This window comes from Anopheles coustani, chromosome 2 (genome assembly GCF_943734705.1).
Source record: "Anopheles coustani chromosome 2, idAnoCousDA_361_x.2, whole genome shotgun sequence".
NCBI classification, from domain to species: Eukaryota; Metazoa; Arthropoda; class Insecta; order Diptera; family Culicidae; genus Anopheles; species Anopheles coustani.
The window spans coordinates 9,061,317-9,083,859 of record NC_071289.1 but is presented as its reverse complement, the minus strand read 5'-3'; the positions used below and the strand labels follow the sequence as shown (position 1 = coordinate 9,083,859).

The 22,543-nt window shown below is 48.0% G+C and overlaps 2 protein-coding genes across 2 annotated transcripts; one reads left to right on the top strand and one right to left on the bottom strand.

Annotated features, from left to right (window-relative positions):
* Positions 1 to 350: 350 nt before the first annotated feature.
* On the bottom strand, positions 351 to 20,048 carry LOC131266709 (uncharacterized). The gene is made up of 18 exons (XM_058269322.1): positions 19,985 to 20,048; positions 16,071 to 16,240; positions 15,713 to 15,995; positions 15,456 to 15,647; positions 15,195 to 15,371; positions 12,854 to 13,036; positions 10,548 to 12,788; positions 10,295 to 10,461; positions 10,112 to 10,219; positions 9,867 to 9,960; positions 9,456 to 9,794; positions 9,209 to 9,359; positions 4,101 to 4,219; positions 3,858 to 4,017; positions 3,638 to 3,788; positions 3,046 to 3,409; positions 2,811 to 2,981; positions 351 to 2,742 (listed from the first exon to the last, which is right to left on the bottom strand). The coding sequence occupies exons 1-18, from the start codon at positions 20,046 to 20,048 to the stop codon at positions 2,498 to 2,500; spliced, it is 5,379 nt and encodes a 1,792-aa protein (XP_058125305.1). The 3' UTR covers positions 351 to 2,497.
* Positions 7,039 to 9,322, top strand: LOC131266710 (uncharacterized). Its single transcript, XM_058269323.1, has 4 exons — positions 7,039 to 7,377; positions 7,642 to 8,148; positions 8,898 to 9,027; positions 9,097 to 9,322. The coding sequence occupies exons 1-4, from the start codon at positions 7,039 to 7,041 to the stop codon at positions 9,180 to 9,182; spliced, it is 1,062 nt and encodes a 353-aa protein (XP_058125306.1). The 3' UTR covers positions 9,183 to 9,322.
* Positions 20,049 to 22,543: the final 2,495 nt, after the last annotated feature.

Genomic DNA, 22,543 nt, shown 5'->3' with positions numbered 1-22,543 from the left:
TGTACGAATGAGCAGAGAAGCTTGGGATGATCTTAGTTCGGGGAAAGTTAGCAATCATGTTTTGTGATGATGCATGAGCTTCCTGGAATTGAAAGTACAATAATATCCTTTAGAAGTGGTTATTCTTTATTACCGGAGAGGATAAACATTTAGTTATATTTGCACTTGTGAGTATACTTCATATTATTAGGTGCGTAACTCTGTGTTAATTAAGGAACAGTAGTTTGACACTTTATTTTGTGATTTTAAAAACGAATATTGTTCTTTTCGTATTCGGATTCGCAAAACCAATTAGAACGACGCTCGTTCAAAATAGTAAAACATTGATATATGTATTTTTATTCATATGCATATATAATATATAATATGTTCAATACATTTCCACCTGCATTATTTACAGTTGACATTTATAACGCGAACAAACGGGGTCAATTGTGCGCATAACTTCACCATAACTGTGCTGAATATTGTGGCGTAAAATTATGATCATTTGGTGCTACGAGGGAGTGTATAATAAAAAAAAGGAAAAATACACACAAACAGCAGCAAAAAACGCCATCTAATGAAAATTGACAAAATAAGCTATTCCGTGTTCCTTCCAACGGAAAACATTTTCCCTCCCCATTTGCGAACCAAGTTACATTCGTGAATAACGCAACAGACGAGAAACACGCAAAAACCAAACCAAACGCATGATTTTGCTGCAATTGAGTGATGCATAAATTATCATCAATGTTACGTTTGTGGTACGCGAAAGCATAAAGCGCAGCTTGATTGTGCCGATGGATTTCAATTATGCAATTTTTTGTACCACTCTTGTACCACACATACACACGCACGATTCGTCGTCGTTTCAATTTGCGATTCAATCGATCGCGGAACATTTGCGATGGAGTCAGTTGTCGATTATTATTATTCATACCACCCATCAGCGTACCAATTGGTGGCATTTTCCTGCCGCGGTGAGACGAGGTCCTGCGGTGGCATCCCAATAAATATAATCAACCATACACAATGATTCAAAACGCGATCGATGTATCGGTATGGGCGGAGAGGGAATCGATATGCAAATGGTTGCTAACCGTTTAGTTTGCTACCAGGAAAAAGACGCGGGAAGAAAAAAAAAAGAACAATTACACCTACAACAAATGATTCCTACCAATCTGTTGCAAAATAGAATTCAGCAAAACTGGCTCAAACGCAACCAATCAACCAACAAACGCCGATATCGATATACAATTAAATGTGCATCAATTTAGTTATTTCAAAGCCTCGTCAGAGCAACCGGTGCATGTAATCCATCATCATCATCATCATCATCGTCATCATCAGCGGCACCGGCAACAGAAGCAGCAATGTCTGTAATTAAAACGGATGACACGGGTGTCCTTCGCCGAACGCTATCCAATACATCATCCCCAGCTGTCCCCGGCGGCCCAATGCACATCCGGTGTAACACGCGTTGGAGCAACGCATCGCCAGAATCGTCGCCTACTGAGGCGAACCAACCCCCGCTGTGGAAACGGAAACAAATCAAACTAAACGATAGCAATGTCATTAAATACGTTCTTAACCGATCAGAGCACCCAGTTCCGGTTCCTTGCGACAAACTCAAAACAATGCTCTTTTCTCGCTAAATTACGCCCCAACGCTTATTGCCGCAACGCCCTTCCCTTGCATCGGCTGATATGGGTAAATGTATGTTTATATGCTTGGTTTTTAATTGCTTCATTTGTGAGTAATAATGATTCAGTGTTTAAACGAGATGCTCTCATGCGTGGTCGCTTATGGTTGTGATTTACAAGCGCCCATTTGCATCGGCGCACCCTCAGGGAAGCTGCCTACTTAAGCACAACAGCAGCAACAATGTTGCGAACGGTGGTTGGCCACCTCGTCACAAGTGTTCGGTGGAAAATTGGCTCCCCTTCGATTACATGCAGTGTTGCATCCCACATCCAGAACGCCTATAATTCAAACCGGTTCATGAAATCGCAATGCAATGGTTGGTAGTCTCTATACTTTGTCTTTTCCTTTATTAAGTAGCTATACCACATCGTGTGCGCACCCTTGGAACTGGTGCTGGTGCTCCCTACCTACCCCAAACAATCGCAATTCCTTCCCTGTGTATATTATGAGAATAATGTTCATCAATGCATTAACGTCCTATTCGATGGGCTATGGATGTACCTTGTGTGGGGGGGGTGGGCAATCCCCTGGATTGCCGATAGAAGCTATAGAAGGTTTGTCCAGGAAACGGAAGAAAACCCCGAACACGGCCAACAGTTCAACAAGATCAAATCCCGATTACGTCGTTCTCCCGCTCACGCTCGTGGTCAGCCATGCTGACCCGGTTGTTTGTTTTCTTTTTTTTTACTTTACTTCCTTCCTACTTCCAGCGAAGGAGCCGTCCTTCACACACACACACCACAAATCAACTCTCGAAACCGATACTTTGTTTGGGGGGGGGGAGGCGCGTTGGTCCTTGGGCCCGCCCGCCTTAGTTCTGCTCCCGCTTGAAGAGTCGCCGGGCGTCACTGCGCTGGTTCAGCGCGTCCGGGTTGACGCAGGTCGGGATGGCGTTCGACCACTTGCCGTTCTTGAGACACTTGAGCATCTTCGCACCGCGCAGCTCCAGCCCGGCGTCACACGTGAACGTGATGCTTTCGCCGATCGAGTAGTAGAACTTCACCGACGACATGCGTCCGCTGATGGCGGTGCCGGGGTACGAGCACGCTTGCACACCTGCCGGGGGGAGGAGAGGAGAGCGGAAATGTAGCAACGATGATGGAAAGCAGAACGGTCGAACTTACACTTCGGAAGTCCACCCGACCAGCGGCCATTGTCCTGGCAGGCTATGATCGGTTGACCCTGCATCATGTACTCCGGGTTGCAGTTAAACTGGACCACGTCGCCGGCCCGATACGGTGGAGTCCCTTGTGCGTATCCGTTCTGGGGCGCCCCCGGGTGGAAGCATTGGACCTCTGAATGAAACAAAACGATCTTTAAACATACATATCTTTTTGGACGGCTCGAAAACGGACTCACCTACGCAACTCGGAAACGGACCACCCCACTCGCCGGTTGGTAGGCAGATCGCTTCACTCGGACCCCGAAGACCATATCCGGGTGGGCAGGAGAATGCCGCCCGTCCTCCGACCTCCCGCGACAGGATGGCAACCCGGGGAGCCGACCCGTTGCTGCTCGGCTGTATCGGCACCTCGCCACACTCGACACTCTCGCAGACGGGCAAGGGCGCACTCCAGTTGCCGCTCGGTAGACACGTGATTTCCGGCGTACCGATCAGTGCATTTCCGTTGGTGCACGAGAACGTGACGCGCGTTCCCATCATCGTTTCGCTCGTGCTTGCCGACAACCCTCGCCGGACCTGGATTTCGTTGCAATGAACGTCCTGCAAGTGAATCATGATGAGTTTTAGTGAAACATACATGTTAAGAAAGAGATCTTAAATTAATAGAGACATTGCAGTTGATAACATTCTGCTCAAATAGCGTCCATAGCCTATTTTATACATTCGCTCTAGTTTCCCCATCGTAATTACTACATTATTGTCATACTGAGGCCATGATACACTCAAATATTTTAACATCATGATCTATTAAATTTAAATTTTTCTCACCTTCACCACCACTTCCACGGTGTGCGTGTGTCGAGCCGGTGTCACACACGTGAAACTACCGGAATCGTCCTTCACCGCGTGTATGATGCTGATTCGAAACTCTAGCTGCGGATCACGACCTTCGTCCGAGCTCCATCCTTCTGGATATTTCCTGTTTCATACATTTTTTAAACATACATTTTCAAACCTTCTCAAACCAAACCACCACTGCCAATGTTACCTGTAATCGTGGCTAACATTCCACCGCGGATTGCCGAACCGACGCATCCACAAGCACTCCAGATGCACCGTTGTGCCCGGATACACGATCAGCTTACCGTCGTTGCTCTGTGCGATTGGTCCGTTCTGGTGGCGTATCAAAATGGTTGGAGGTTTTTCCACTGAAATCGAGGAAGGATAAGTATATGTGCGTCATGGACAGTTTTTCATTTTGCGAATATTGTAAGCTGAACGCAATGCTCACTTGCATAATCGTTCTCCTGGTTCAATCCAAAGCACGACGGTTTCTGCCCGCTCCACTCCGACCGAACGCACGTGCGCACGCTGGTTCCAATCATGGCGTACTTTCCTATGTCCACACATCTGCAAGAAGTGCAAAAGAATGGCTTGATTTGTCAGTACTAGTATTTATTATTCATTGGAATGTACGAAGTCTTGTCTTTATTGGGCAGGAGAATTTCCTTGTAATCTAAAAGAAGACGATTCTTTCTTCATTAGAGTAATTTACACCTATTTTTGTGTTCTTATTTGAACTATTAATTGCTTCTAAAACATTTTGCAATTGATTACTTGCCCCATAAACAATAAACAGATAAATCTTACTAAATCTAAATAAATCAGTTCTAATTTATTCATCCATCGTTTCGTTTGATTCGTTTAACGCAGTAGGCCTTACAATTGTTCTGGATTTAGCAAATCCAAGTCAAGACACCCGCCGTCGACGGACCGAGTGTGCATTTCGGTTGTTTGCTTTCAAATAATAAATTACCTTCCGAAGGCGGGGAAAATGAAATGGATTCATTTCCAATTGAAGCCGGTAATAATAATATCTCGCTTAAGGCGAAACATCATTGCTGCCTCGTTGACTTCAGATTGCGATCGAGCCATCGAGCCATCGCTCGCACCATTCGGCTGCCAATCCATCGCCCGGGCAACATCATTCAGCTTAATGTTTCCAGCCCGATGGACATTTAATCCCAATGCTCAATCGGAGCAAAGCCGAACCTCACCGGTTCGCATTCACTTCCCATTGCAGCTCCACATTTTACCATTTTCCCTTTTACCAGGCGACTGCCAGCTCCTTTCATTCATCATCAGAAAACCTTCCCACCGGAACGGAGGAGGAGGAGAAAGCAAATCCAGTGGGTTCACGGAGGTTACGGTTACGGTACCGGTTTCTTAATCAGATAAACTTTCCGTCTGCCGCATGTTGGCGTAATATTCCGCGTGCGTCAATCAAACGCCATTCGGACGTAAATTTGCAATTGAAGTGTGATGTTTATTCAATCTCTTATCGGCCGCCTGCGCCTGACAGCTGACCAACGGCGATTCCCAAGCGAAGTTTTCTTGAGGGCCAAAGGATTGGTTGAAACCCAGTTTCTGAACAAATCAACCCCTTTTAGAATAATGATAGTCGAAAGAGCTCCAAGAACATACTAAAAATAACTAAAGAACTTTTTTACTTTGACCACAAAAAGGATTTAAACAAACTCTTGTTTCGTGGTAAAAATACAAACACAAACACGGAAAATAAAATTGCAAACCCGCCATACAGAAAAGGAACTGTGAAATTCACATAACACAATGATAACGCGCCCGAAACCAGTGGATATAGAAAACAACGCACGGGATGTGAGAAAGGCCAAAGGGAAACAGGCGAAGACGCGTGACGAAACTGTTATCACTTCGAGCGCAGCGGGTAACGAAAAAAAGGCAGAAAAACAGAGTCCTCGTGACGAGGAATAGGCCGCGGGAAACACTGTTTCGAATGATTGCAATTGAGTGAATGCCTGCTGAAGTGCTGATAAGGACTTTTCTATTCGACCGCCTGCAGCTGCTGTCTCGGAAACGCACACTCAACGCAATTGTCCAGCCGTATTTGGTCAGAAAATTTTCAAACCAACAAGCAGGGAACAAAATATTTCAAATATTCAACATCAAATGGAAGGCATGAATTTACGGTTGGGGCGATCTGATGTTTTCCCGGAAAATAAGGGACAATTTTTCAACAATGTGAAGCGAACTTACAGGTTGGAAATCATTATATGGTAAGCATTAATTTTCGTTTCGTGCGATCTGATGATTACTCGGGAAAAGACCGACATTCTAGTCATTTATTTTTCCATGCCTGCGGCCAAACACGTGTACAATAAAATTTAATAATGGACCTCGTGATTCTCTTGACATCAAAGTGTCCTTCAAGGAGACGAGTATTTAAAGACTAAAGCTATAATTATTTATCGACGTTACATTGGACCATTTGCTTGCCTGAGGCTAGTCCAGTTTATGTTCGTATCATGAACATAATTATTTCTGTTTGAACATTTATTCATGTTGTACAATTTTAAAATAAAACACAGCTTAACATGTTAAATGGGAATGTTTTTTTTCCGTTTCAGTCAAACGCCCATAGTGCATGCCGGCACGAATTTCCAGCGGATAAATTCAATTGCTTTTCCACCCGGGAACAAACTGTCCCCAAGATCGACCGTTTTCCCAGTACCAACTCGTACGCCGTGGGTGTCGGAACGCCGAAAAATCGAACACACACACACACACGGCTCCATCCGGGAAACGCTCCCGTAGGCCGGATGCACAGTTGATTTGCATTTTCCGAAAAACTGTAACAGATTCCGCCGAGCTAGCCCGCGGGGATTGGACGGTTCGCAGTCCAAAACCGTCCGTTCACTTATTTGCAATTAGAGCGTGGAAAATTAATCAAACCGACCAGCTGTGACGAGGGCAGAGAGAGAGCGAAAATAACAACTCGCCCCAAAAGCGTGCGGACACCGTTTTCCTTTGTTTCCGGTGGGGGGAAAAAATCCCCACTTCAATGCGAAAAGGTGGAGTGTCTCTGCGTGAACAAGTTTCGAAAACCATCATCGACACCCGATTGTGTGCGAAAAGTGGCGATTAAAAAGCAAAACAAAAGTAAAAAAAAAGCAAACCCAAACCAAACGGGAAAGTGAAGTGAAGTGATTGTGCGCCACACGGAAATAAAAACATCAAATTTTCGATTGAGAAAAACTTCCTGCGTACCTGCAGCAGCAAACAAATAAACGTGCGAGGAAAATAAAAACCCCCCGCGAGAAGGACCTGCTCCAACCGAGCGTAACAACGTAAAACCGAACGAACGATTTAACAAGCGAACGAAATAAATTTGGCGCGCAGAAAAAAAAGCCATGGATGAAGTGCACGAAAAGATGAAGAATTTTTTAATTAATTCCGACACGAGTGGCATCGAGTTGGGCGCGTTGCTTGTCGGTCGCGAATTTTCCACCGCGGTTGGGGGTTCGGGAGGAAAAACCACCCCTATCCCTTTGGCGCCCTACTTGACCCTCGTTTCACCGGGCGTTCGTCGGTGGATTGGAAAACGGTTCTCGAAGCCGAGGAAATCGGTTCCGTTGCTGGTGCTGCTGCTGCTGGTGGTTATTATTGCCGGAGCCATTATCACCATCGGAAAACGGACCCACGCCGGGCGGGCGCTACTGCTGGCATCGTCGGTGTTTGCAAATGAAGATGTAAATGAGAAACGGAATTAATTTCGCGTAATGAATGCTTCCTCGTTACAATATTTCGCCCTGATTGAGCGTTCCTTGGCGGTCGTCGGTAAATTCCGCTCCGCTTTGAAGTGCACCCTCCGGAATTGTTATCCGGATTTCGAGAGCCACGTTTAATGCTGCGCTTCGTTTAAGTATTTGGGAGCATTTCCTTTCCAAATCTTCACCTTTCCCGCTAACCGTTGGATATTTCGTTAAAAAGTCCCTTCCTCCTTCCTTCTACAGTGCATCGTTCGCATGCCATCGCAGCTGCAGAAAGCCTTTAGGCCACCGGAAGCGTGCGACTTCTGCCGGTCGGTGTCGGCGAGCACCGTACCACGGTTGAGCAACGTTAGTCCGGAAGAGTTTTCCCGCCGGTTCGCGTACCGCGGCGGTCCGGTCATTGTAACCGATGCGACCACCAACTGGACGGCGCCGGAGCGATTCGATTACTGGTTTTTCCAGCGACTGTACGACACACACGGCCGTGGACCGCATGCCGAGCGCTGCCAGTTCTTTCCGTACGCCACCGGCTTCCGGAACATCCTGGAGGCGCTCGATCTGCCGCCGGCCCGGGTACGCTACGAGCCGGGCACGGAACCGTGGTACTTTGGCTGGAGCAACTGCGATCCGACGATCGTGAAAGTGCTGCGGGAGCACTACGATCGGCCGTACTTTCTGCCACCCGACTCGGAGAACAACGCCATCGATTGGGTGTTCATGGGTGGACCAGGCCTGGGAGCACATATGCATGTAAGTATGAGAAATGAAACTGGTCTATGGGAATCGATTAGAATGAAAAAGACTAGAAGGACTGTTTGGAAGCAAATGCAAATGACAAAAGTTTGAAGAAGATAGATATATCAGAAGATTTAAATGTTTTATCTAGTTATAGAACAAAATGCCTTCATTTTATACTACAAGGAATTGGAAGAATATAACCAATTCAAATCATAAGCATGTAATTGAAGAAAGAAGTACAGTAGGTAAAGAAAGTACAAACGATGTCGTCTACTTTAAAAATCTTTTTCCACAACAAAGCACTATGATTATTTTGGTAAAATATGATTTTGTGGACTCAAACAAACCAAAAGGTGCCAATACTAGGTACATTTATGCATAAATTATTCGTTATAAGGCTATCAAGAACCACAATTTATTTAGAACAAATGAAAGTACCTGTAAATTTAACGGTTTTTTTAAAAGAATGTCTATACCCACAGAAACCACAAACCTAGTTAAATATAATTGCGATTTATAATGACCATAACGGAAACTGTCTTCGCAGAGAAAACACTGCAACAGCCATATCCATTAAATTGAGAATAAAAAACCTGGTGGATCAACACCTCCCCCACTTTAGTCTATTATCGTCAGCCAATTAAAGTAAAGTGAGGCAGCCTCTTTTGTGTGGGATGTTACCCTCCAATAAGAAGACGTTAACTGAGGTACAAATTCAGACCATCGTCATCGCCTTCTATGTTGCTATTTTACCCTCACAGGTGGACAACGTCCGTCTGCCCTCGTGGCAATCGCAGCTGAAGGGTGCTAAAGAATGGATCCTGGCACCACCTCCGGAATGTCTGTACGAGTGCGAGTTCCTTTCCGTCGTCGTACAAACCGGAGACACAAGTAAGGACACACCCACCAACGCTGGGCCAGGTCAAGTTTCGCTTACAAAGCCCGTTTGTTTCTTCCCAGTTGTACTCGACACGAACAAATGGTACCACAAGACGAACGTCCTACCTGGCCCGATCAGCATCACCGTCGGGGCGGAGTACGACTAGAGCGTAACGGTCTAGTCCCGGCTTACCTTGAGATGATCGTCGTGCCCGGCGGAAACTCCACGATATCCTCCCGTATCTCCAGGTCGTTGTAGAAGCTTACCACGTGCGGCTCGTTGTTGCGGAACATGCACGACCCGTTGGCCGACGGCATCCGGTGGTACAGCGGGTCGTCGTCCTCTGCCGGAGAAAAGAGTGCACGCTAAGTGTTAACCGAGTGTTGCTGTGTCGATGTGTTGCTGTTAATGTTGCGAATAAACTATGCCTATTCCGTACCGCAATTCATCGAGCGTCCAATCCACTGGCCATCCTCGCAGATGATCTTCCACGTCGTCTGCTCGCCGGTGATCGAGGCGATGCAATCGAACGTGATTTCCGTACCGGACGGGAAGCCCTCGTCGCTGCCCTCGTCCATCTGCTCGCCATTTTTGTACACCAGCGAGCCGTGGATCTTGCCCGGCGGTCCACACTCACGCCCATCGTTTTCGTCCTCCGACGAGGTGACGTTATTGCCATCGAGCACGATGATGGAGCTCGAGTCGTCGTCGCGCGACTTCCGGGATGAAATGTACCCACAGTTGATCGTTTCCGGCGTCAGCGATCCAAGGGCACAGTCTGTGAGGAACCAAAAGAATCATTGGCGGACCGAAAACCTTGTTTTTCTCCTGCCCAGAAGACTTTGCTCACCCATTTGCACCGGGGCGCTGTTTCCCATTCCGCTTTCGCACTGAATCATGACGGAACTGCCATGCGCAATCGTCAGACCTGCCCGGTATCCACCCTGCAACGTAGAGTACGTTTGAATTAAGTATAGAAGCAGAAAATATCACATGAAATCCGTATCAAATCCGCAGTACCGACTAACATATACCATCCAAAGTCTCAAGATAAAATCAGTTCCAGGGAATCTCCAAATATATTAAGGGACTTACCTGATACATCGCATGCATGATCGGCGGAAGAACGCAGGGTGCGGGCAAGCACTCCGGTAACGAAACGACCGCCCAATCGCCATTCCAGCATCGCAAATTAGAAGGTCCCTACAGACGAAAGGCAACACGTTGCATAACGAAACCGTTTTTCCGATAAGATGGCACGATTCTTTTGATACGAACCTGCGTGTTGTAGCCATGGTCACACTGGAAGTTTATCATTTTCCCATTCTCGATCGTCTCCATCGGAGTGAGGGCGGCCGTGGTCGGCTTTACCGTGTCCAGGGTCGTCAGATCAACTGCGGCGTCGTAATATTTACCATGCTCAGTCGACGGCACAAAGCAGGGCTCTGGAGATGGGAGAATGCACCACATCGTTAATTCGATCGTTGGTGGAAAATGAAATGGGAACTCCCCACCCGGACACAGTACTCACTCATGCTGCACGTCGGCTTGGTGGGCTTCCAGCGACCTCGCACACATTTGGCCGTCGCATTCGGATTGACAATGTTCGAGACGTATCCCTGCGTGCAGTGAACGCGCACGATCGTACCCGGTCCAAACGTCTCATTCGGATCCTTGCCAGGTCGCACAATCTCCAGCTGAGCGTACGATTCACTCGCCAGCGGCTCACAAGGTCCCTTGAACTTCACCTTCTTCGCCGGATCGAGACCATCGGCGTCGGTCGCGTTCCCAGAGCCGGCCGCCTTCCGGCTACGTTCCTTCTGGCCTCGCTTGGAATCCTCCACCGTGTGCAGGCCACCTTGACCACCACCTCCAAGATCCTTTGCTTGCGTATCACGCTTGCGCCTTCGTATAATCTGTGACTGCAACTTCTCCATGAGGGCGCGCGGGTTTTCGTCCTCCAACAGCTCGGTACGATTACGGCGCGAATGTGAGTACACGTTCCCTACTGCACCACCTCGGTACTGGTTTCCCTCGGGCCGATGGTGGCCCGGCGTAACCTCGGAAGCAAACTGCCAGCTCGTGTGATACCGACCGGTTAGCGGCGGTGGAAAGTAGTTGCTATAGATGTCGTTCTCGTTCAGATGGTCCGCAATGGTGCGATTGGGAGTGACTTCAGCGCTCTCGATAAAGTCCAACCGATAGCGTGATTGCTCGTTGATGTCCGGGATGGTTATAGGCGGCTGAACCTTCGGTCGGCGCGTCTTGTTACCGTTTTTGCCCTTCCGCCCCAGCGGTCTCGGTCGTCTAGTGGTTGGACTATGGTGTGTCGGTGCGATAGAACGTTCCGGACCATCCCCATCACGCCCATTCTGCACACCCCGATTACGGTTATTGTCCGTGTCCGATTCTGGCGGATACGAATGCCACCGACCATCCTGCACGTGAATACCGTCGTTCGTAGGCAACGTACGTGCCTTATTGAACCCGAGTAAGTTCTGCACGTAGTTCCGGTACTTAGTCTTGAGGCGCTCATAGTACTTGCTGTACGCCTTGTCGTCTTCCGATAGGTCGCGTCGTTCACGTACCATCGGTTGGGTGTGATGAGCGCCACGTACCATCGCCTCATTTCGAACCACAGCCTCGAGGCTACGCTTTGCCCGCAGCCGTTGAAAGTCGTCAAAGGTGTAGTGTCGCTTATGTGGTCTCAGCTGTCCCCGGTACAGGGCACCAGATCCGATCGCGGATGATCGCTTGGTTAACACGTGCGGTGGGTATTCAGGTGCACGCCGGTAGGCGTCGTGTTCCTCCAGCTGGCGCATAAGATACCGGTAGTGTTGCTTCAGATGATTGGATCGATTGAAACGACGCCGTAGATCCAACGATCGTCGCCGACGGTTCCACCTTAGCCGGGGATGCTGGCCAGGGATGCAGATCGGCAGCTCTACCGGACTCCACTTGCCACCAATACAGGTCGCACCCGGTGGGCCCGTGTCGATTACGTACCCTTTGTCGCATTCGTACATGATCTGCTTGTTGTTGATAACCTTCCGCACATACGGGCGATAGTCGTACAGGCCCATGTTGCCAACCAGCAACACCTTCCCGTTGGGAATGTAACCCGGGAACTGACAGTACACTTCCGTGCACTGCGGCATCTCGCCGGTCCAGTTGCCGAACGAACAGATGAGCACGTAGTTGCTCGGATCCGGGATCGGTTTCCCACCCGGTGCCGTCAGGTTGTATCCGTCCTTGCACTTGAACCGCGCCCGCATACCGTGCTCGGTCTTCGGTGCCAGTACCATGCCGAACTTGGGTGGCTTAGGCATCGTCTTGCAGCGAGCCGGAGCACACCGAGGAATCACGCTCCACGTGCCGTTATTGCACGTCGGTGGCGAGAGGGAAGAGAACGGGAACTCGTAGTGTTCGTCGCAGATCACCTCCAACACGGTGCCATGCTTTACTTTCGAACTGCTGGTGCTGCTACTGCCACTTCCCCCCGCAGTCGGTACCACCGTCGTCGAATTGACATCGATATCGAACTCGATCGGGATGACCTGTCCTTGCGAGATCGACGGAACGACGCAGGGTGCGAGACACTGTGGTAGTGGGTACCGCCAACGGCCATCGATTTGGCACACCGAGGACGTGTTGCCCACCAGCAGCATCTCCGGATGGCAGCGGAAGATGATGCTCGCTCCGAGCCCTGTTCCACTCTCGATGTTTTCCAACCATCCGTTGTACAGCGTTCCCGGATGGCCACAGTTGATCTCTACAGAGACGAATTGAATTGATATCAATTGACGAACATGAACGCGTACTTCACATTTCACTTACCTTTACACGCAGGAAGTGTGCCAGTCCAACGCTTATCCGCTCCACAGCGACGGGAACTTTCACCGACCAGTGTGTAGCCATAGCGACACTCGTAGCTCACGACCGAGTTGTACGAGGTGCTGGTGTAGATCGCCTTTCCGTTGCGTGGGTTCTCCGGCGAAGGGCATTGCACCGAGGTGACCACTGGAATTACATCCGTGTCCCGGTGTTACCCGGTGTTATTTAGTGACCCTTTTCGGTCCAATCCATACAACACTTCGCCAAGGTTCGCTTCTCAAATGACAATCGTAGGAAACTTGAAGTACGCAATTTACAATCGATTCTACTCAGCGACAGATTTCTTTCAGTCAACCCTTTATCTTAAGTACGTCCAAATTGTAGTTTCAAAACTGAACAAAACAAAACAGAAAGCAACAAAATACACAAATGTGGATGAAATAGCAGAAGAAGGTGCTTGTTCGATAGTGAATGCATATCGGTGGACATGTTAGTTCATAGAAACGGGTATGAAACGCAAACGCCAAGCAGTTTAGAAAGGACAGATTAAGACAGAGATTAAGATGAAGGAAGAATGTGTACGTGTCAATGCTACGCACGGCCTACTGTGACACAAAATCAAGGTACACTATCTACAGGATATCGCAGGTCTGCTAGGTTGTTGATATTGATAGAAAGAACTTCTCCCATGGGAATCTCCTATGGCATCTGGATCGTCCAGCATGCCGGAAATCGAAAATCCACCACCGCTTATCACTAATACTCGCCACATTAATCGCTTCATTTTGTTTAACACCTTCTTCTAATGTTTCATTGCCCAGAAATAAATAATGCATGGTTAAAAGGATAATAAAATAAATGAAACAAATGAAAACCGTTTCCCTGTACGATAAAAATACGAAAATTCATAATACGAACAACTGGAGCTACTCGAGATTTTCACTTTTCCAATTGCCCCCATCCGAGCGCAAAGTAACTAAGGAAGTGCTGATCGAATCAATCGAATATAGAACACAAATATTTACGTTAAAGTTTCAAAGGACGTATGGACAACTGAAAGTACTTTTCAAACACTTTCCCTCTCGCAAACGTGCTAAACAAAATGAAACGAAATGAAACAAGTATTAGAGATTGCGGCAATGAATTTATTCAAGAAATAAACGTCACATTTGAGTACAGTGTTAATCGCGCGCCGAGATTTATGTGACAGCATGATGGGATTCGTTTCGCCACCATACGCACGGCATGTGACGGGCATGTTTATTTGCTACGATGACCCATTTGTTTACCGGCTACTTAGCTTTGTGTATCGGGTGTGTTAGTGTCTGTAAGTTGTGTGGTTTTCATATGCTTTTCTATCTTCTTCCACTAACGTGCCTTAATCACTCAGGACTTCTACGTTCGCTAGTAGATTCAAAGAGACCATCTACGCTACGGGGTTGTCTTCTTCTACATAATTCCTTCGTTGCTCCGGCTGCTTTCGCTTGATCTCTACCGTACTAGCTTACGCTTACATCTCCTCCGCATAACACGTTACGCAAAGCAATGAGAATGGCAACAATGTGAAACGATCGAGTGAGAAGCACATTCACTTGTGTATGCTAATTTAGAAAGATTAATACTTCACTACGCATGGGTAACTTTGGTTGTTGTGGGGTTCCTACTGTCTTCTCGGTCGAGGTTAGGTTAGTTTATGATACTGCTGTACGAGACTGGGAAGTCCTCAATCCCGAACTACTACGGAGCACGCGACTCCGCAATCTATAGATCTTGCAACATTTTGTCGTTTGTTTTCTTAGTGAAAGGAGACACTACCTGGGAGAACACTTCTTCTCCTAAAAACATTTCAATAATTGCAGGAAATTTCCCTTCAACCGCTAATTAGACTTTGATTTTTCCATTGATCCATAGAGTTTGATGCAACCTATCAAGAGCTACAATGAGTTATACCCTCTAATATCCGTATGGGCAATGCTGGACACTCGCAAGAGCTAATGTGTGTCCATTGTGCATAGTCCGTCTTAAGATGATGGCGAGCGTTTCCTACAGCCGCTTGGTACCATATATCAGTTCTATGCGGAATGGTTTCTATTCAGCAGCAGGTTGGGCTTGGTTGTTCAAACGAGTAGTACGGCAAAAAAGAAGGCGTATTAGTTAGTATTAAGATGCAAACAACACGTGCTACATGCAACATGGTCGATTTGGAAGAATACAAAATCACCCAAAACACTAGTATGGAATTGGGAGTAGAAATTACGGCACACAGAATATCTCATACAGAGATCCACCGCCCCCGGGAGATTTGTAAATGGTCAAACGAAAGCATACTTCATACTCTACTTACGAACACAGGTCGGCAGTTCCTTCGGAGTCCACGATCCATCGGCTTGGCAGTAGCGTTCGGCTCTTCCGACCAGCTCGTACCCTTCGCCACAGTGGTAAGTGACCTTTCCGCCGAACGTGTAGCTTTCTCCGGCATGCCAGCCATGCGCCGGATCCGGTGGTTGTCCGCAGGAGCGTGCTACAAAAGGGGATATCTCGATGAGGCGGAAGATCTCTTACGGTTCTACCGCTTTAAGCGCCTCTGGATAGGAAGAGTACTTACGCTCGCACGATATATCCGGTCCGTACCAGCTAGCCTGTCCGTCGACTGCCAGACACTTGGCTCGAGGAAAGCCGGCCGTAGCATATCCGGTATGGCAGTGGTACTGCACCGTCGAGTCCAGATCAAACGTGGCCTGCTCGGGAAGGGCCGAATGTCTCGCGTGCTCGATAGTCGGTGGTTCCAGACAGTAGACTAATGGGATACCAAAACGTGGTTCAACAATACTAAAGAGAATTCGCTCAAGTACTAGAACTTACTATTCTGCTTGCAAACAGGTTCACTACCAGCCCAGCTTCCGTCCGCTTGACACAGGCGACTCTGCAACCCGACCACGTGATACCCGTGGGGACAGGTGTAGGTGGCACGAGAACCAAAGTGCTTCCCGGACAGCGTTACGGACCCCAGACTAGGCTGCGCTAGGTCGGGACATTCGCGATCCGGTTTGATGCAGGACATACCGCAAGCTCCATCACACAGACATTTCTTCTTCTTGCTCTTGCAGTCCTCGTCCGACGAACATTTCCTCAAACATTTCTGGCCCTGAGAGGGGAAAGTGGAGACGTCAGTGATTATGTGTACTACTTAGTACCTGGTGGGAGCATCCCAGTATCTTACCAGTAACGTCGCCTGTTCCTCGTCCCGCGGGCATTCGGTGGACGGCGAATTCCTGGGATTCTTGTAAACCCTTCCGTCGTCGTCCGCCTCGGAAGACTCCTCGTCCTCGTCCCACTCGGAATCGTTCTCGTCGTCCGCCTCAGTAACGGCTGCCGTTGGGACGCAGTAAACTGTGTGTGTGTGTGTTGCGGAAAACAAAACAGATGATTTGCATTGAACCACCGAAAAACAACAGTTGCGAGCTGCAGATGGCCAGCAGACACCGGCCAAGCCTGGCCACGGTCCAACTCCTCCGCGGGTGTGGATATGCTTGTTGTGTACGATGTCATGTCGTGGACCTCCTACGAGTGCCTAAATTTAAAGTTCTCAAAGGTGAGGTAAGCCCTCAAAACAATTTTCCGATTATTTTTACATTGTTGTTTTCGGTCGGACCAGAAATGTTATGAGCGAACATTCCCAAAAACATTCCCATTGGCAAATAACTGACCAACCGAACGAATGTCTGCCAGGTTGACAATACATTGACAACCTCCAACCCACCCCATGCGAAGTCTATTTTTACGGTACCGAGGAATTTCGATTTGCTCACAACCGATTTATTCGGGACTTTGACGAGCACGTCAATGTTCTGTACGAAAACAAACAAGTACCGTAAATATTCTTCCTTCCGCCTGTCATCCCGTTCACCTTTACATTCGCGGGTCGATCTGGTGTAGTCTGGTCGATGCTGGTTTCGGTAGGACACGCAAGTGTACCCGAACAAAACCAGCATTCCTATCCAAACCCAACTTCCCAAGTCCCGAACACGCGGAACAGCAAAAGGAAATGTCAAACGAAAGTTGGCCACAAATATCGAACAACCTGAATCCCGTAAGATCTCCTCATCTTCACGCAACCTATCGGGATTGGTTTCCCCGCGGAAAGGTGATAAACGATCATTACCCACTATCTGTCACCGTGCATCGTGAAATTCACGCACGAAAACCCGTTCGGCTGAGAAAGGGGAAAAACAAAAAATAAACGGTCCAAACAGTCCGTCACGCCACCACGTCTCGGCGATCAACTTCGACTAAAAAAAGCACACGATCGTACGTCGTCTGCCCTAGACATGTTGTCTGGTGTTGCCTGCACGGTTCGCCTGCACGGAAACCCCAAGAAGAAGGCCCCCACCGGATCGTATCGTGCGTGCGTGTGTATCGTACGATAGCACTTCACCCTTTCGCCAGCCGTCCGTCTGTACAGCCGCCACCAGAGCGAACCTAGCCGAGCGGTCTACTTCCGTCGGATCCACGGTTCCTCCTCCTTCGAACGAGAAGGCGTGGCGGACGGATCAAAAATACAAACGAGCAGCACGCGGTCTGCTACTATAGTAGGCCTGCGTCGGCCTGCCTGGTCTACTACACTACGCAGCCGCCGCCGCCTACTTCGGTTCCGCCGGTTACTACGACCCTTATACCGACATTGGCGACATTGCGCGCTGCCCGGTTGTCTGCCTACGTGCGAGACTTGTTGGAGCCAATGCACTGTGCGGCCAGCACCAAACATGCAACTGTACCCGGGTGCGGGCTGAATTCCCACCGAGGGAGGACGCTTGGGCAGCGACACCACGCGCGGGGCGCAGATATTTCGCGTACGATTTCGCGCAAAACCGGTCCCGAAATAGCCCGCCTCATCCGCCGTCGGCTTTGGTGAACACGGAATGTCACCGTAAATTCGCAAACCCTAGTCCGGATCGCTAGACTGTGACGAAGATGTCGAGAAGGAGGTAGTAGAAGAGTTGTCGGGGTTCGCCACGTATGCACACGGACAATTTGGCAGACATCGTGACTAGACGGTGCAGCGCAGAGGGCGAACTCCACAACTGACGGAAGAAGACGACACCAACACATGGTCGTCGTACCGACATGTTCGTCGGCAAATTCAAAACAAAATATCCCACTCCATCCTTTGCACTACGTTGCCATTCCGCGAACTCCAGGCGGCGTTGTCTAGAGAAGAATTGGCGAAAATGGCGGAATTGCCCGCCGGTTATGACACCAAAATATCTACTTAAGGTTAGTTAACGAAACCTGTGCGCCCCCTTGGCGTGATTCGGTGTCCCCTCCGTGCATCCCATGTGCGATTGGAACCCTTCGCGCAAATACTACTGCCCCAAACCGGTGACAAATCCACTGTGTGTGCCATTAGTGTCCTCGTTTTTGTTTTGTCGTTTTGTGCGGCGCTCGTTTGCGCATCGCCACGTTTACCCCAACGTGTGGCCACGGATGGCGATGGGAACAGACCACGTTTTCGTCAATCTGAATCCGCCCTTCCATTCCTTCCTTTCTCCCTACGGACTTAAAAAAAAAAAAGGTCGAACACACACGACTCTACCCGGGAGGAGGCCGAAGTGTGTCTTGCGGAACTGTGCCAGGCCCCCTCGATCCATCCTGGCGCGTGGGTATTTTCGTTGCAAATGCATGCACCGTCGATTGGTTTGACCGGAAAGGTCACTAACTCGTTTATTGCCGCCAGGTGCACCGAACCGTGCGGCGGTAAAGGGTTTTTCCGCGGTTCCGCCTCGGGAGCCGAGTGAGTGGATGAGTTGCTCCCAGCGAGTCGAGCCGCGGTTTAGCGCGGCTGACGGGAATCAGACGGCGTTGAGTCACGAGGAGTTTGTGTTTTGTTTGTCGACCTTTTTACCTAGTACGAATTATGTTTGATGTGTTTTCCATTCACCCGTCAGTGTCACACATCGGCTTCAAATATACGCTGAATAAAAGATAAACTAATTAAATTGATTTTGAACGAATTGCGTTGGTTTTTCTTTTTGTGTAATCAGCAATCCACTACGTACTGGTATCTTCTTATTAGTTAATCTAAGGGTAAATTTTTGTTTTGGTTTTACTCGAATATGTTCTTTTGCTCATTGGCATAGTATCCCAAATTCTGATTCAGAATTGTTGCGGCATTATAGGGATTTGTTTTTACTCAATAATCACTAACACTTTAGTTGTTTGTATTTCGTTTTTTATATAGTTTTCTGAAGATAACTCCTATTAGAAAGCAGTAATATGACAGAAAACTTCTTTTCAACGTGCGCACAAATGCAAGCAAGCGCGAAAAACAGCACGCGGAAAACACGAGCGAACCGGAAAATGTAAACAATTGCAAATCAGCTGTCCAGCTGGGTGCGCTTTTCCATTCCAGTCTACCACCTCTCCCAACAACAACAACATTGCCGGTGAAGCACAGAATCAGATGCTGTGAAAAAGGCGCACACACACGGTTTTCCGTTTCGTCCTTTTCCCCCAAGATGGAGAACGCGCGAAAGCTTGCCTTCTCCAGAGTAAAAGAGCATGTTACAGAGAGCGAATGATTGTGGAGAGCATCCGTGATGAGAGGGAGTGGAAAAGGCCCTCCCCCTCGGGAGTAACTGGGAAAACAAACAAATAAATCCCGAACTCCGAACGACCTTCCCGCGGTCGACCCGAAGCTCCCAACATTGCCCCCGTAAGAAGGGGAGAAGGTTGATTGGCGGAGAAGAAGCGACCATGAAGAAGAAGGAAAGCAATGGCGGATGATTCCATAGGAAATGGTGTTGTAACACATCCGCGTGCGCTCGGAAGTCACACTTTTCTGCACCGATATTGTTCTGCGCTGCTGCGATCTCGGGGAAAAATCATGTAAAGGTCATGGCCTTCTTTTCACCAAAGACAACGCACACACAAACACACAGGTACACGCATAAGGGGTTTGACACATTTGTGGGCTCAGCACTTTTCCTTTCTGTGTTTTACTTTTCTTTCCACGCGGGATCGACTTCACTCGACCCCGATTCCCCGATTACCCGATTTTTGCTGCAACAACCGTACCACAACGAGAAGGAGCTGCACGGAACGGCAGAGAGGACACCACACACAAGAAAGGCTCACCCGTTTTCACCAATATGGCTGACAGGAGCAGCCAGCAGAGCAGGTTTTTCTTCAGCAGCCACATCTTGTTCTGCCTTCGCCAGTAGGTAACGCGCACACCGTAGGTTTCGGCAAACCCGTTCGGGTGTAGCCAAAGCTGACCAGGGCCTGGTCACCGTTCAGTATTTCATAGGGAACACTGTCACACCTTCGAGCTCACATATGACAAAAAAAAACCTTCCCTTTCCCAGGCCACCCGTGGCAAGGGATCGATTTTGCCTTTGCAACAATCTTCCGAAATCGCACGGATCACGGCTGGTCGCTTCCGCTGGGAAAACTTGCACAGCCTCCCCGGACTTGGGGCTGTCTTTTCTGCACAGTGCCTTTTTCGCCTGTGCTGCTGCTGATGCTGACCGTATCCACACCACAAGGAGCACCAGAAAAAGCGCACACACTTCCACTCGCGAGCACCGTCGGGTCGATTCTCGCGAAGATTTCACAACGCTCGTCGGTTCTGGCTGCTCGAGCGGATTTTGCTGCGATCCTGTGCGCCCTTGCCGCTTCCTGCTTCCGCTATCCGCTCACGCTCGTTTTTCTCTTTCTCTGTTTCTCTCCCTTTCTCTATATCTCTATCTCATTCTCCTCTGCACTGTACTGGTTTCTTTTCTTCTTATTCATTAAATTGTTTTTCTTCTCGAACTCTCGGGAGGTACGGGCTTTCCACCAGAGCACAGGGAAAATTACTCGAACTAAGTTTTTTCCCCTCTTCCCGCTCGCCTTAGCACACTTGGACGTTTTTTCACACCCATTTACACTCGATCCTGTATAGTAAAAGCACTACATAGTACTAACTACTCGTGCACACACAGCCTCCACTTGGCAGGCCACAAAAAAAAACCTCCCCTCCTCTAATCACCACCCAACTGCTCGACCCAATCGAATGAGTAGGTTTGTGTCCTGGATAAATCGAAACGGTTTTAGCGAAGACTTCAATCCGCGTTACTCCTTAGTAGTATCGATAAGTAGATTGCATCTCACAAATAACAGCCGCTTCCGTGAGTGTGCTTTAAATTTATTTGCGTGCAACCTGCAGGATTCGCCACGTTACTTGGACGATTTTGCTACGTTCGTATTCGGTTGTTGCCGCACGCGATGCCAATCGTTGACTGAACGTGAGCGATACGACTGAAATCCGCTAGACCGATCCGCGACCATTCGCGCCATGATGTTGGACCGCGACTGTTAGCCAATTATTTCGCCCCTTGTTTTCGCCGAAAAGATAGGGACGGATCTCGTGCTTAAAACATTACCGTACCAATAACTGTAAATAGTACTGTCACTACTATTAAGAGTCTTATCAAAAATGCATCTATTTAATTAATTTATGAAATCAAAGATTTTTCAAATGAAAGGTATCGTATAAATTTTAGCAGAAGAAAGTTCGGAAGTTTCTAAATGTTTTAAAAGATTTTATTTTTCATCATTTTTCAAACAACGTAATTCTTCAGAAATCAACGAGAACCAATAAACACTAGAGAAACAACAAACTTATAAAAGCATAAATATTAGAGCACACGAGGAAACAAGCTTTATAATGTATTTTAATACCAAACCGATTTTTTCAATACTGCACCATACAGAATACAGGCAAACGTGCACGGATTCATCCTAGCACGTTACAAGCAACTTCCTCTTAGATGAGTCCCGATATAGTACACCCATTTAGTAACACTATTCCTTACCAAGACCCTCAAAAAACCCTATCCGTCAGTAAGTCATCGAATCCACAAAAAAAAAATCACTTTTCTCACGCCGCCGTGATAATCCCGGACGTCGTCGGACGCCGTCTACGACTGGCCTAGACGGAACCATTGACTTGCCTATCCTCGTGCGACCCCGCGCTATCGTTAGCGTGTCTTCGCACCGACTGATAATAAATGGCCTCGCCGGTGACAGGAACCGCCTTTCGGTGCGGGATTTTAAATTTAGATTTATTGGTCCTACGACATTAACGTTTATGCACCTTGTCCTCGCGCCATCCTGCCTCCGGCTCGAACGTACCTCCCAGGGGTTCGTTTGTTGTTCTCGATGATACACATTCTCGCATAACGATCAATGAATCTCGGCCGCTGGTGGTACATGAAACGGTGCCTGTCGTACCGGTTTTCCTAATCAGCACGTCATAGATTCTGCTGCACAATTTGCATCACGAATGCAACACGAACAACGTTGTCTGTAAATGCGGACGCTGTGTTTCTCGGCGGAAAGAAATGATGCAACAAACACGGGTGATGTAAATAACTATGTGATAACATTGAGTTGGTACAGCGTACCAAATGAAACGCACATTTTTTTGTTCGCCAGCTTCAATATGGGTTTTTTTCTCGATCAGTATATGCTGTTTCACTCCGTTACAACGTTTCTTCAATTGCCTCTGATATATACGTATAATAGTTTGTTGGTTTGTTTCTTGTTTTCTTTTTGCAAATACACACGTATAAATCAAAAGTAACAAATACTATATTACTTAAAAGATTTTACATAAAAATTTGATAGTTCTCCATCGCTTATGTTGTTTTG